This window comes from Dromiciops gliroides, chromosome 5, assembly GCF_019393635.1.
Source record: "Dromiciops gliroides isolate mDroGli1 chromosome 5, mDroGli1.pri, whole genome shotgun sequence".
Lineage (NCBI taxonomy): Eukaryota > Metazoa > Chordata > Mammalia > Microbiotheria > Microbiotheriidae > Dromiciops > Dromiciops gliroides.
Genome location: NC_057865.1, coordinates 104,889,064 through 104,904,432, shown reverse-complemented (window position 1 = coordinate 104,904,432; position 15,369 = coordinate 104,889,064). Strand labels below are relative to the sequence as shown.

The 15,369-nt window shown below is 41.5% G+C and overlaps 1 protein-coding gene across 2 annotated transcripts in view; it reads right to left on the bottom strand.

Moving 5' to 3' along the window:
- DENND2A (DENN domain containing 2A) overlaps window positions 1–15,369 on the bottom strand; it is a 187,179-nt gene that overhangs the window by 68,434 nt on the left and 103,376 nt on the right. For both annotated transcript variants that reach the window (XM_043966250.1, XM_043966251.1), the window contains exons 13-14: window positions 13,333–13,473; window positions 11,456–11,604 (exon numbers count right to left, since the gene is read on the bottom strand). In XM_043966250.1, the coding sequence (XP_043822185.1) occupies window positions 11,456–11,604; window positions 13,333–13,473 (290 nt within the window). The remainder of the gene's footprint in view (window positions 1–11,455; window positions 11,605–13,332; window positions 13,474–15,369) is intronic.

The window sequence follows — 15,369 nt, the reverse complement described above, 5'->3', positions numbered from 1 at the left end:
GCAAGTGGGAGCCACTGAGGGTAGCAGAGAAATGACATAATTTTTAAAATCTCAAGGCATTAGGAAGATTACTCAGGTGTGGAGACTGTATCAGAGAGAGAATAGGCTTGGGACAGAAAGAACAGTTAGGAGGCTATTCCCATAGTCTAGATGAGAACAAATGAGGGAGTGACATCAAGAATTGGGTCAAATGGCTTAGAAATAAGATGACTTCCACACAAAATTTTTCCCTCAGAAGACAGTACTCTCTTTTATATACACTTAGGGTAGGAGATAATTAAGAGGCTGAGGAAAGATATTCTTTTTCCAAACCTCTGTATCCTTGTTCAGATAAGTCGCTTCCCCATTGTTTCCTCAACTTATAGACCCATCTTCACTAGTGAGAAAGTCATAGAATATAGAATTATAGAATTTCTGGGATGTCTGCCTTAGAAATCATCCTTTCAACCTCCTCATTTAAAAAAAGTTACATGTTGAATTTATTATATATATGTATTCTTTAAAAAACAAAAAAACCAAAAACCTTAGGGGCAGGCAGGTGGTACAGTGGATTAAGTACCGGCCATGGATTCAGGAGGACCTGAGTTCAAATCTGACCTCAGACACTTGACACTTACTAGCTGTGTGACCCTGGGCAAGTCACTTAACCCCAATTGCCTCACCAAAGAGAGAGAGAGAGAGAGAGAGAGAGAGACAGAGAGAGACAGAGAGAGAGCGAGCGCATGTTAGGAAAAAAAAATACAAAAAAAAAAACCCCTTAGCGACCCTTATCCTAACTTCCACTGGAACTGAGGAGTCAGGTCCCCAGGTGACTTGTCCCCTTCAGGGTTCAAGAGGTACTCCTGAGGGTCAGTGGAATTTTTCTAATGCTATCAGCTCACAACCCCAGACTAATGTGTCTGCCCCAATATTAGTCACCAGTGATTATTGTCCCAGTTCCAGCAGGGACGAGAGCCCAAGTTCAAGCAAGAGCAAAGGGGACAGTGAAATGGTCAGTCTTCCACTGTGGGTCACGCCAACTGGTGCTGTCCTGTGCAACTGTCTTTTTTTCCTTTCAAGTGATATCCAAGTCCAAATGTGCATGAATGGGAAGATAAAAGTCTGCTTTGATGGATTCTAGAAAGGTTTTCCTAAAAATACTAGGTGACGGAAGAGAAAAGAAGGCAGCTGGGGTAGAAGTCTACGTGCATTTCTTAGGCTACCACTGGCTGTAATGAGAATTCCTTGCCTGACTTCTAAGGGCCAGGGGAGCCTTTTCCTTCAGGAGACTGGCTTGAGGGGGAGGAGCTTTGCGTCTAGGAATGATGCTAAGTCTTAGGATATACAAAGTTGAAAAACTGCATTTAGAGGTGGATAAGGATGACACCTCTCCCCACTTCCCCACGTTAGATTCTACGTAGTCTCATATAGCTTTTACTAGATTGGAAAGGAGGTCAGGGGGATGGGGAGGCAGGCTCTCTTGAAGGGCTAGAAGTGTACTCACAGCTGGCTTTAATTAAGGTGGGGGTGCTGGGACAACCACCAGTTCTGGCAGCTGTGCGTGGCTTGTAGAAAAGGGGGGAAGGGAATGGGAGTTTGTGCAGGGGAAGGATACAGAATGGAGTCTGGCCATTGGTTGACGGAAAAGCAAAGGAAGAGATTGCAAAAATAATTTAGACGTTTGGTGGGTGGGGATGAGTTCTGCAGGGTGTAACACTGATCCAGCAGCATCAGACTCCGGCTCATAGGCTCCTAATAGCCATTTGGAATAGGCCTCCTCTGTTAGGATTCTGGAATGTCCTCGCTAATCCCTTCCCTGCCCCCCAAACTAGGGACTATTATGCCCAACCTGCTCCTAATTGTCTGTAAATAAGACAAGCCATACCACATCTGGAATATTGTGTTCAGTTCTGGGCACCACATTTTTAGGGAGGATATTAACAAAATGAAGCCTGTCCAGGTGATAGATTTAGAGCTGAAAGTCACCTCAGAGCTCATCTACTCCAAACTCTCCATTGTGTAGATAGGGAAACTGAGATGCAGAGAAGTTAAGTGATTTGCCCAAGTTTACATAAGGAATGAATAAATGGCAGAGATGAGATTTGAACTCGGGACCTCTGGGATTTGAACCCCGATCTTCTCACTCCACAACTATTGTTCTAATTTCCACTGTACCACGTGACCTCTCATGATGAAGGTGACTAGTATGGTAAGAGCAAGAATTAGTTGAAGGAATTGAAGATATTTAGTCTGGAGAAGAAAAAAAAAATATTATCTTTGAATATTGGAAGAACTGTTACATAGAAGATTGATTCTTCTTGGACCAAGAAAGCAGAAGAACTAGGTGGCGGTTGCAGAGAGATCGATTGTAATTTGATAAGAAGGAGATTTTCCTAATGATCAGAGGCATCTAAAGTTGAATGGGATGTCTTGGTAGGCAGTGATTCCAGTGATCACTGAAAGTCCACACGTGGAGGCTGAATACTACTTTTGGCCGTATGGAGTATTCCCCAACAGGTACAGAGCTTGGTCTAGATGACCTCTGAAGGCCCTTCCAACGGGGAGATTTCATGAATCTCTGATAAAAATCTGGGCTATAGAGAAACTTCAGAGGTCTAATGGCATAGGAAAAGTGGATGATTTAAAAAAATTTTTTTTTTTTTGCAGGGCAATGGGAGTTAAGTGACTTGCCCAGGGTCACACAGCTAGTAAGTGTCAAGTGTCTGAGGCCAGATTTGAACTCAAGAATTCCTGAATCCAGGGCCAGTGCTTTATCCACTGCGCCACCTAGCTGCCCTCTAAAAGTGGATGATTTTAAGACTATAAACTCCTGTATCCTTTGTGCTTCACCCAGTCTGTTGTATGTAGTAGGTGTTCTATATATGTTTGCCCGATTGAATAGATCAGGATGTTTCTGTCCATTGTAAGAGCCCCGATAGTTGTTAAGGTGACTTAATTGGCTCTCTTCAGAATTCAGTAAAATGGTGCTCTCACACTAGTGATAAGCTCCAGAAAAGGGGAACTGAAGGCTATGATTGTCATACTGACAATTGGCCTGGTGTGTGTGTGTGTGTGTGTGTGTGTGTGTGTGTGTGTGTGTGTGTGTGTGTGTGTGTGTGGTGGGGGGAGGGGCAGGAGAGTGGTATATATGTGGCCACCATGTTTTCTTTATTGCAGTTCAAAATTATAAAGAAAGACAAGGTAATGTAGTAAAAAAAGTATTAGGTTTAGTGTTCAAAGATCTGTGCTCTAATCCTGGCTCTGCCCTTAATCAACGGCATAACCATGGATAAATCATTTTACCTTTTGGGGTTTCCATTTCCTCATTTATAAAATGACTGGATTGGAGTAGGCATCTTGAAGGTCTGTTCTAGTTCTAACAAAGCATATAAAAGAGAAGCCAGTGTGGGCAATAGGATTTTTCTATTGTATGAAGAGATGCTATAAGAAGTTGCTTTTATGACTCACTGGCATGTGCTCATTTTGATGACAAACATTGATAATTTTATATTTATATTTTGCTTCCTAGTTTGCAAAGCTCATACCTTATAACAATTTTGGGAGTAAGAAAGTCAAAGCATTATTATTCCCATTTTACAGATAAAGATGCTGAAGCTCAAAAAGTATATAATTTGCCTGGTGTAATAAGTTAATAAGTGGGGGGCGGCTAGGTGGCGTAGTGGATAAAGCACCGGCCTTGGATTCAGGAGTACCTGAGTTCAAATCCGGCCTCAGACACTTGACACTTACTAGCTGTGTGACCCTGGGCAAGTCACTTAACCCCCATTGCCCAGAAAAAAAAAATAAGTTAATAAGTGGTAGAACCAACTAAAACTCAGGTCTTCTGATTTTTGTCGGGTGATCTTTCCACTACATCATTAAATAAGGGTGTCTAAAGGAGGCTCTGGAGCACTTTAAGTAGATTAGCAAGATTGGGGAGAGCAAGTCTAAGGAGCAAGTTTTCACAATACAGATGATCCATAATCTTCCGAAGGGGAAAACTGATCAATCACAACTGAGGAAGGAATCTAACCCTAAGAAAAAATTTGAAGCTAAATAACAATGGATAAAAAAAAAAATGGTTAGAGTGAAAAGGCATCAGATTGTACGTACATGCTGTATTTCTTTAAATCTTGCTTCAAATGATATGTTATCTTAAAATAACAATTCAGTAGTTCAGTTGAACTAGCTGATCTACAAAGTCTCTTTTAGCTCTAAATCCTATGAACCCAAGAAAGGGCATGAAGCCCGAGCCCAGAGTAAGGCCACCGCTCCTGGTTCTCAAGATTATAGCTTATATTTACATATTGTTTTACTTATTTAAATGAATGTAATAAAGTCATTTGAAAGTTGAAAATGCACACTTGTCTAGATAAAGTATGTTAATTTCTGAGTTGTTGAATCATCCATATTTGGGAATATGCAAACTATACGAGTTGTAATCTAAAATCCAAAGTAATATCAACCACTTCATAGCAGCTACTAAAATTAAAGGCATGGGGGCAGCTAGATGGCGCAGTGGATAGAGCACCGGCCCTGGATTCAGGAGTACCTGAGTTCAAATCCGGCCTCCGACACTCAACACTTACTAGCTGTGTGACCCTGGGCAAGTCATTTAACTCCCATTGCCTCACTAAAAAAACAAAAAACAAAACAAAACACAAAATTATAGGCATGGTGCCTCCAATAAACCAATCTGTGTTGAGAGGGTGTACCATGCTGACATCATGGGGAATTATAAATACTAAGGAGGATATATTCTAGCTATATTTGAAGAATTTATAAGCTAAAAAGAGAAATTCCTTAATAGAACACAAAAACATTTTTGTGCCCAGAGACAAGTTTACTTGATAACGAACAGAGTTATACAAATATACCATGTAAACATACATTATGGATAAGATAAAATTCCAGTAAGTATCAAAATTGGCTGCCTAATCTCTACACTTGCCAGTGGTCTGAATTTAGATTTATAAAGGACCTAGAAGGGACTTAAGAGATCACCTAAAAAGATGAAAGGAAAATAATTTCTTTATCCTGAACCACATTCTCCTTTTATATTAAATGTAAACAGGTGTATTTGCTTACTTCTCTGAATGTACATTTGGCTTTTGTTGCAGATTTGACCAGACTTTTCAGGGAGTAGGGTGTGGGGGGAGAGAATAAACTTCATAAGCTTTTTAGTTTTTGATTTATCAGCGGGGAGAATGGGGGTGGAGGTATTATGGGAATGTTTACTTGGGTTGCTATGACAACAGTTGGCTCCATCACCCCCCCCCCCCCATTCTTTCCTTTCTATCCGCCAAATTTTGGCTTGACAGGACTTTAAGAAACACTCAATGTCCCTACTAAAGATGAAACAGAATCAAACAGTCACTCTACACTTGTTAGCTCTGGTTTTTTGGCTCAACCCAAAAAACCTTTCCTAGCTCACTCAGTATGTGGTGTGATTCCCTGGTATTTCCTCTTGCAATGGGTTAATAATTCAGTAGCAGTGACCGTGAAAAGAAGACTATAGATGTTTATGTTATGGCTAGCAAACCTATGTGGGCTAATGTCTGCGATGAGGCATGAACAATTAGCCAATTCATGGACTGAGGTTCTGTTTAGCCTTCTATCCCCAAAGTTATTTCTGTTGTTGTTCTTATTGAACTTGGGGGCTTTGTTAGATCACAGCTCCATTAGTGAGTAAAAAAGCATGTTGGCTCTTCACAAGCCTCTATTTCACAACTGTCCTGAGCTCAGCAACTCAGGTGGGGCAGAAGCTTTCTCCCTTCAGCAATTAGCCCTTCACAAGAAACATCAAGCTATATTTAGGTCTTGGTTATAGAAATATGTGGATGTGCCTTAACTTTTGTCCTTAAACAGGGATTAAATTTTTTTTTTTTTTTTAAAACAGGGATTGGGGCAGCTAGGTGGTACAGTGGATAAAGCTCTGGCCTTGGATTCAGGAGGACCTGAGTTCAAATCTAGCCTCGGACACTTGACACTGGCTGTGTGACTCTGGGCAAGTCACTTAACCCTCATTGCCCCACAAAACAAAACAAAAAACCACACACACAAAAAAACCAAACAAACAAACAAACAAAAAAACCAGGGATTCTTGGGCAGCTAGGTGGCGCAGTGGATAGAGCACCAGCCCTGGAGTCAGGAGTACCTGAGTTCAAATCCGACCTCAGATACTTAACACTTAACTAGCTGTGTGACCCTGGGCAAGTCACTTAACCCCAATTGCCTCACTAAAAAACCCAACAAAACAAAACAAAACAAAACAAAAACCCCAGGGATTCTTAACTTGGGGTCCATGAACTGTGGAAAAATACTTGAATGGGAAAAAATTACATCCCTTGTAATCCTATGTATTTTATCTCATGCATTTTAAAAACATTATTTTGAGAAGTATTCCATGAGCTTCACCAGACTGCCCAAGGGGTCAATACCTCAGAAAAGGTTAAGAATGTCAGTGTTGTTCAGGAAGAAGCATCCTGGACTGGGAATAAAGAAAACCTGAGCTTTGGTCCTTATTATTCCTTACTGCATTACTGACTTTCATATGACCTTGAACAAGTTATATTGTTGTTTGCCAAAAATCAAGACCTGGAAGAACATATTGCTCTACCTGGTGCTTTGTATTAAATTTCTGAGCAACCCATAACAATTAAGAAAGTTAATCATTATTCTTAATGGTCTGCCAACAAACTTCTATGTAATTCATTTTTCACTACCCACCAGGAATCTCTCCCTTTTTGTGCAGGAACAAGTGGTACTGGTTATATAATGTAGCAATATGAGAACCAGGGATGTAGGGGCCTGATTCTCTTCTCAGATCTCACAAAGGTTCACGGGATTCAGAATTAGAAGAGATTTCATAGATCAGCTATGAAGTAGGGAAATATGGAAGTCCAATCTATTCATTTTATAGATGAGGAAACAGACACAGAGAAGTAATGAGATTTGCTAAGACTACACAGGTGGTGGCAGAGCTGGATTAGAACCCTGATCTGATGCCAAATTTAGTGTTCTATTCTATCATACTGTGTCTTTATGGGCAATATTCTGTGTTGCTCTAATCTCCTTTCCTCCTCCCCACCCTCAGGAAATGGTGGTTGGTCTCTTCTTTCTCTCCTTATTCATCATCTGTCTCCATACCCATTACCCTTCTGACCCCGTTCATCTTTCCTAGGTTGTACTTTCCCCAGTCCAATTCTAGTAAAGGATCATCGAGTCTTAGAGCAAGAAAAGGAACTTAGAGATCATCTAATTCAGGGGTTCTTAACCAGGAATCCACATAGATTTTGGGGGATCTGTGAACTCGGATGAAAGAAAGAACATTATGTTCACTAACCTCTAACTGAAATTTAGATTTCTTTCTGTTATGAATTTTAAAATAATTAAAAAAAAATAAACATTTTTATTCATAGTCCAGGTTCTAATTTTTAATCTCTCTTTCTCTTCCCTCCCCATCCCCCTCCCTGAGGCGGTAAACAATCAAATATGGGTTATACATGTACAATTATGTAAAACATGAGAAGAGGTTCATCAATTTCAACCGAATGCCAGTGGGATCCATGACACAAAATGGTTAAGAACCACTAATTCAGTACAACCCAAAGAAACTGAGGCCCAAAGACACTTGTCCACAGTCATATATATAGGAAGAGACAAGATTAGGACCCCAGACTTTTGACTCCACTTTTGTTGTTGTTGTTGTTGTTCAGTCATTTCAGTCGTGTCTGACTTTTTGTGACCACATTTGGGGTTTTCTTGGCCAAAATACTGGAGTGTTTACCATTTCCTTCTCCGGCTCATTTTGGAGAAGAGGAAACTGAGGCAAACTAGGTTAAGTGATTTGTCCAGAGTCATACAGCTAGTAAGGGCCTGAGGTCAGATTTGAACTCAGGTTTCCCTGACTGTAGTCCTGGCACTCTATCCACTGTGCCGCCTAGCTTTCCCTTTGATTCCATATCCAGAGCTTTTTCAACTAAAGTGCTTTTTCTATTCCAGTACAATGTGTGTCTCTCATCCCACAACTGACACCTCTATATCCTACCTGCCAGGAGATCAATAACTCGATTTATCAGAGTTATCTTCTCTCTCCACTTTGGTCTCTAAAGTCTTATGACTCATCCCCTCCAAAACCAAGGCTGTAGAACTGATTGACTAAATGTCACTAAAACAGGGAAATTGGGAGGGAGCAGGAATTAGAAAAAAACCCAAACAAACCCGAAGCTGTTACTAGAGTTCTGAGGAATTGGATCCTGGTTACTTAAGTGTCATTTCTCATCTCTCACTTTGAGAACTAACTCTCTGGTCTGAATTCCCCAGTGCCCTGGGAACTGGAGGGCTGCCCAGCTGCCAGGCTTCCCATTTAAAAAGACAGAGTTTCTTTCCTTAATTTGCCAAAGGCAACATTCAAAAATAGTCAATGAGAGGATAGGACAAAACAGAGCAAATTATTTAAGTTAAAAGACAGGGGGCAGGGCACAACACTAGGGTAACCAGGCCTGCAATTGGAAGAAGGATAATGACAGATTTTGATGATCTCTCTCCACAATATGTCCCCAACGAATGTTCCTTCTTGTCATGTTTTGTATCTCGTGTTCTGTACTGCCCCATGTGGTTGATGGAGTACTGGGAGGGGGTCCACAGACCTCACCAGATAGCCAAGAGTTCCATGACTCCCCAAAAGGTTATGAACTCCTGTCACAAAGGAACAAGATTAGTGTAGTTCAGGAGGAAACTGAATGGACATCAAGAAGGCTAGGGCTCAAACCTGGGTAAGTCAACGTGCACCTCAGTGTACCTCAAGAAACTCCCTAGAACTTATATACTATCAGAGAGTCTTGCTAGAATTCTCTAATCTGAGGAAATCATAAATCATCGTAACATACATTCATTGTGGGAAGGGACTTTAAAGTCCATTAAGTTCAAATCCCTTATATTACAGATGAGAATGCTGAGATGCAGACAAGTTAAATGATTTGGCCAGGATCACACAACTAGTAGTGCATGAAGCAGGATTTGAAGTCAGGTCTTCCTGACCAAAAGTCCAGCATTCTATCTGCTATGCCATCTAACTACTTCCTTTCACCTCCTCCCTCATTTAGTCTAAGTCATGTGTACTTGCTAAAGCAAGGTCCTTAGATTCCTTTTCTTTCAGCTGTAATAGGAGTTTCTCCTCTCTGTTGATTTTACCTCCTATCTCTGGCTATGCCCAATTACTCTGCTTCTTCCAACTCTTCTTCCAGTCCAATTCACTCTCCAGACTTCTTTTTCTATTTTCTTTCTTTCTTTTTTTTTTTGATGGGGCAGTAAGCTGCCCAGGATCACACAGCTAGTATGTGTTAAGTGTCTGAGGCTGGATTTGAACTCAGGTAATACTGAATCCAAGGCCAGTGCTTTATCCACTGCACCACCTAGCTGCCCCCTCTTTTTCTACTTTCTCACCAGCTTCCTTGCCCTTCTTCTCTCCCCTCCCCCCCTTTCCAACTTTCCAGTTCTCTTTTATGTGTTGATTTTTTTCTATTAGAGTATAATCTCCTTGAGGGTAGGACTTTCCTGGCTTCCTTCAAAGTTCATCTAAAGTCCCACTTTCTATAGGAAGACTTCCAGCCTCTCTTAATTTTAGTACATTACCCCTGTTGATTATTTTCCACTTATTCCTTATCTAACCTGTTTGTATGCTGTCTCCCTCATTAGACTGTGAGTTCCTCAAGGGCAGGGATTGTCTCTTGTCTTTCTTTGTAAGAGTAGCAGTGCTTGGCACACAGCAGATGATTGATAAATGCTTGCTTGCTCACTTGCTTGCTGTGTCTGTCTGTCCGTCCATCTATATCTATTTATCCCTGCATCCAACCATATTTTCCAAACTGTTGACTTTTTTCTCATGACTCTCCTTTATTGCTCTCATTTCCCTTTCCATTCTTTCCTCCTTTTCTCTACATCTTTCTATTTCTCCTACTTTCTCTTCAAAGTCCCTTTTGAGAGCTTCCATGGCCTGAGACCAGTTCATATTTTTCTTGGAAGCTTTGGATGTTGGAGCTTTGACCCTGTTATTATCTTCTTCTTCTGAGGTTGTATTGTGGTCTCCCTTACCCCCAAAGAAGTTTTCGATGGTCTTCTGCTTTCTCTGCCTGCTCATCCTGGCTTACTATTTCTTGGCTTTTAACTCCTTCTTTAAGTGTGGTGCTGCTTCCAGGACACACTGTTCAAGCTACAGTGTGGCCTGGGGGATGGTTGGGCTTCTCAGCCTACCTGGCCTCGCTTTCATTTGATTTTAAACTCTCCGCTGGGGGGGGGGGGGAGGTGTGTGTGTGGGGGGCTGCTTCTCGGCTCCACTCCTGTTCTCAGCTTCAGAGGGTCCCAGGTGTTTTGGGTTGAGGGGGGGGCGGGCAGGCTTTAATTTCACCTGGCCTGTTCTCAGGTCCGGAGATAACCTCAGGCCTATTTACTAAGAAACCAACCAGCAAAGCTTTCTGTGGGGTGGTTCTCAGCTTCTGATGAGACTGCTCCCCTGCTCCCCTCCTGCACCTGGGTCTCCCGCCGCTCAGGATTTCTTCCTGGTTGCCCGCTGGGGTGGGACAGTCGAATCCTTCCCCTCCATCCACTGGTACCCCTGCCCCAGGCCAGCCGTTCAGTCCGGCCGAGCTCCATTCCAGAAGACTCCAGTGCTGCAGCCGATTCAGAGGCACTGGGGCAAATTCCCAACCATGTTTTCCAGGCTACACATTGCCCCTACCTTCTCACCTGCATAAAATCCTAATAGTTTGATCCTGCTGGTTACATCTCTCCCTTCCCACATGGTTCTAAGTCACCAGCATTACTCGCTATAAACTGTACTAATGTTATTTATGATTTTGGTCGTTTTAGTCAATACCTACATTAGGTTCTCTGTCTAGATTTGGATCCAAGGTAAAAGGATATTTTTGAAAATTCTAATATTTGAAAAGTACAAATACTACTGTTTTCTTCCAGGAATTTTGGACTGACTCAGTTTCATATCAATGCTTTTTTTCAGTTCTTCTTTGACCTGTGGCATCTTAGTGGCATGACCAAGACTGATAGCCAGGACCCTGGATGTCCAGACGAATGTGCTTTATCCTCTCTAATGCTGCCTTCCCTGCATTCTCTTCTCTATGCTTTCCATAACATGTATGCCTCTTTTTTTTTTTAACCTCCTTTCTTTCAGTTTCCTATCTCTTCTAGTCTTTCTCTTTTTCCTTCCTTTTCTAATTCATTCTCTGCTCATACTTCAGTCCTGGATATGAAAATTAGGTGGGATCTTAGGGTCACCATTTTGTTTTTAGGTTCTTATTTTTTTCTTAGAGGGATAAAGGAGTTATATGGGGCACTTGGTTGGACTGCAGTCAGATACTATTCACTGGTCAAGGCTGTGATAGGGAAAGAGTTCATAAACCTTATGGTTATTATCAGCACCACAAAGTGGAATATAACAATAAAACAGTGAGGCGTGTACCTGAGCTTATCCGCAATAAAGATGACCCTCCTCTCCAGCAGGAGGGAAGCAAAGACACAGACCAAGTGCCTGATGCTGAGAGATGAGAAGAGAGACTCAAAATCGACGTGCTCAAGCCTGGAGTCCAAGGGCCGACACAATTCAATCACCTGCCAGAGAAAGGAGTTCAATGGTGAGGGCTCTAATTAGCAAAGCATTTGGTAAATGAGGAAACCAAGGCCCACAGGGGAACTATGACTTACCCAAGGTCATACAGCTAGTTAACAGCAGAGCTGAGACTGGAATCCAGGTCTTTCAGGCCCATGAGATATAAGGGAAAGGGGTAAAGAGAAGAGCATCAAGTAGATAGAATGATATAGCAGGAAAGAGTGTGTGCTGGAAATAGGAACACCTGGGTTCTGGTCTGGCTAATTAGCCACAAGACTTTGGAAAAAAATCTATAAAAATGGGTTTACTGGATGACCTCTAAGGTCTTACCTATCTAATTCAATCAGTCTCTGAATTCTATGGAATTACTCATATCTTTACTGCCCAGGGCCACAGATTGTGTCAGAAACTTAGTCTAAATAAAGAACCAATGTCTGCTGAGGGTTAGGGTTAGGAAGGTGGCCAAAAAAAAAAAGTACCTTGGCCAGAAAATTGCCATGTATGTCTATAACCCCTCTCTCCCAGGGTTTTATATCAGGGGGTATAATTCTAGACAGGATGAATTAGACTCTCCCTCTATTTCTGCTTTTTTTCTTTTCTTCATATGCTCAGAGTCTGGCACATAGTTTCCCAGTCCCTAAGACTAGAAACCTAGGAGTCATCTTGGACTCCTCACTGTTTCTCACCTCCACAGCCTATGTGTTCCCAAGGCCTGTCAATTTCACCTTTTCAACATCTCTCGAATAAGCCCCCTTCTCTTCTCTGACACTGTCCCCATTTTGGTGCAGCTCCTCTTCACCTCAGGCTTTATTGCAGTGGCCTGCTGCGGGGTCTGTCTACCTCCAGTCTCCACCCATTCCCATCCATTCTCCATTCAGCCACTAAAGCGATTTTCCTAAAATGCAGATCTGATCCCCCTCAGTAAACTCCAGTGACTCCCTATCCCCTCCAGGATCAAATGCAAAATGCTCTGTTTGGCATTCAAAGCCCCTCATGACCCAGCCCCCTCTTCTTACCCCTTATTTATTTATTTATTCATTTATTTATTTTTCAGTGAGGTAATTGGGGTTAAGTGACTTGCCCAAGGTCACACAGCTAGGAAGTGTCAAGTGTCTGAGGCTTCTTACCCCTCCTTATTCCCTGACAGGAAGAGTACTTTGATCCTGTGACTGGCCTTCTGGCCATTCCATAAACAAGACCCTTTTACCACTAGGCTCTGGGCATTCTCTATGGCTGTCCCCCATGCCTGGAACACACTCCTTTCTCTGCTCCAACTACTGACTTCCCTGGTTCCTTTAAGTTCCAACTACAATCCCTTCTTCTACAGGAAGCCTTCCCCAACCTGTCTTGATTCCAGAGCTTTCCCTCTTTTAATCATTTCCTATTTATCCTGTACATGACCTTTTTGCACATATTTGTTTACATATTGTTCCCCCCCCCCCATTAGATTGAGAGCTCTTTGAGGGCAGGGACTGTCTTTTGCCTCTTTTTATATCCCCAGCACTTAGTACAGTGCCTGGCCCAAAGTAGGTGCTTAATAAATGTTTATTGATAGATGATTGATTGAATGAGTGATCCTGATGAGTGAGAGCACCTTGCACCAGTCTTGGGAATCCAATAAGAGAAAGACTCGAATTCTGCTGCCTACTGATCGTTAGTCCTCATCTGACTGTTTTTTAGTAGGTGGGGCATCCTCTCTTTTTGAGGACAAGAAGAGTCCAGTCACTCACTTCAGTTCCTGAGCCGGGCAAGAAGTTCTTGACAGTGATGGTTTTGCCCAGAGCTGGGAAAGGGGCTTCCATGACACTTCTCATGAGTGGCTGCACCAGGGCAGGGGAGATGCCCCGACGTTTTTCTACCTCATCCAAGATCTGTAAGGGAGAAAAATCAAGCACAACTGTTAGGAAGGGCAGAGCACAGAAATGCCAGGAGGCAGAGCCATTACTAGGGCAGGATGATTAATTAGTTCACCCTCATTTCAGCCATCCTTTGCTCTGAGGTCCCTAAGCAACATGGCCTACCACCAGCTTCCAGCCTAGACTCTCGAAGGAATTGGCTAATACCTCTCCCAAGATGACTGTGCCTAATTGATTGAGGGTGGACTTTATTCTTCTCCCCTCCCCATTAACTGAATTTACTCTGGTTATAAGAATATTCCTAATTACAGCTCTGCAAAGGTGCTAGCCACAACCTACCTTGATCAAGCAATTACATGGCACCAGATTAGTCATGAGTTCCATTGTGTAACCCTTGTGAAGCCAAATGCCTATTATAGTCTCTGGGCTTCTACACGATGTTCCAAGAGCTTCCATTCAATTTAATTGCATTCAATACATGTTTATTAAGCACTTACTAAAGCCCCAAATTTCATCTCTAAACTGCAGCTTAGAAGCAGCACAAATCCCTGGGCCTACCAGTATAAATATCCTATATTCTATATGACATATAGAATATAGAGAATGTATGTATTCCATATTCTATATATCACAAAGAATGCAGAACATTTAGTATGTATTGCATGGTATATATACCATATTATACAAAATGGAATATCTATAGGTTATATATAGTATATGTCCTATATATATAGTATATAGGTATTTACATATTACATAGATACATATATAGAATACCGTCTGTATAAAGTATATATAGATGATATTCTAAGTATATATTCTATACCTGCAATATATACACATACATAGTATACATTCTAGATATAGAATATATATTTTATATACCATATAGAATATAAGTCTTTTGTATAAATATCGGATGTGTAATTATATATTAAACAGTATATTATGATATATTATAATATAATATAATAATTATATATATTAGATAACTATCTAATTGAATTAAGCTTTATATTGTTCAAAATGAGTTGTGAAAAATTCAATACTAATTTTTTTTGGGGGGGGTGGTGCAATGAGGGTTAAGTAACTTGCCCAGGGTCACACAGCTAGTAAGTGTCAAGTGTGTCTGAGGTCAGATTTGAACTCAGGTCCTCCAGAATCCAGGACCAGTGCTCTATCCACTGTGCCACCTAGCTGCCCCTGAATTCAATACTAATTTTAAAATATCACTTAAAATGTATAAATCACTTGAAATGTTTATTGAATCAGAAAGGTTCAGACTGCCTTGCCCTATGCCATCACCCAGCTGGTGCTTATCTTCATGTTATAATCATTTCTTCAAACTGTTACCGGATGTTAGCTGTGGACTTTGCTGTATAACTTCAGGAAGTTACTGAACTATTTTTCCTAAACTTCTGTGAGCTATAAAATGGGTATTTCCCAAGGATGATTCAGCATGACTCTTCTTCCCTCTAGGGGTGGTGTTGAAGAAGGAGCTTAGGTGTGAATTACATGAAATCTGACTCTACTCATCCTAAACTAGAGTTCTCTCAGTTTTAATGACCAAGCCTGGAACTCACAGAAACTTTCTGACTAGCAGCATTGTTTTCATTTGTAATTAAATCCATAAGAAAGAAAGGACATCCAATGAGATGAGAAGAAACGAACTGAACAAGTTTTTGTTACTGGTGATAAGTTACAAGCATTAAAATATTAAGAAATGTGTCTTCCTCCTCCTCCTCCTCCTCCTCCTTCTCTTTCCCTCATTTCTATGTACAATCGGCTGCTTTGTGGCTGGTCAGTTCTACCTACATAATAGCTCTCCTATCTGGGATCATCTTCCTGCTCAGAGTCACTGCCCTAGGCCAGGCCCTCATCACCTCTCACCATTACTACCGAAATAGCTTA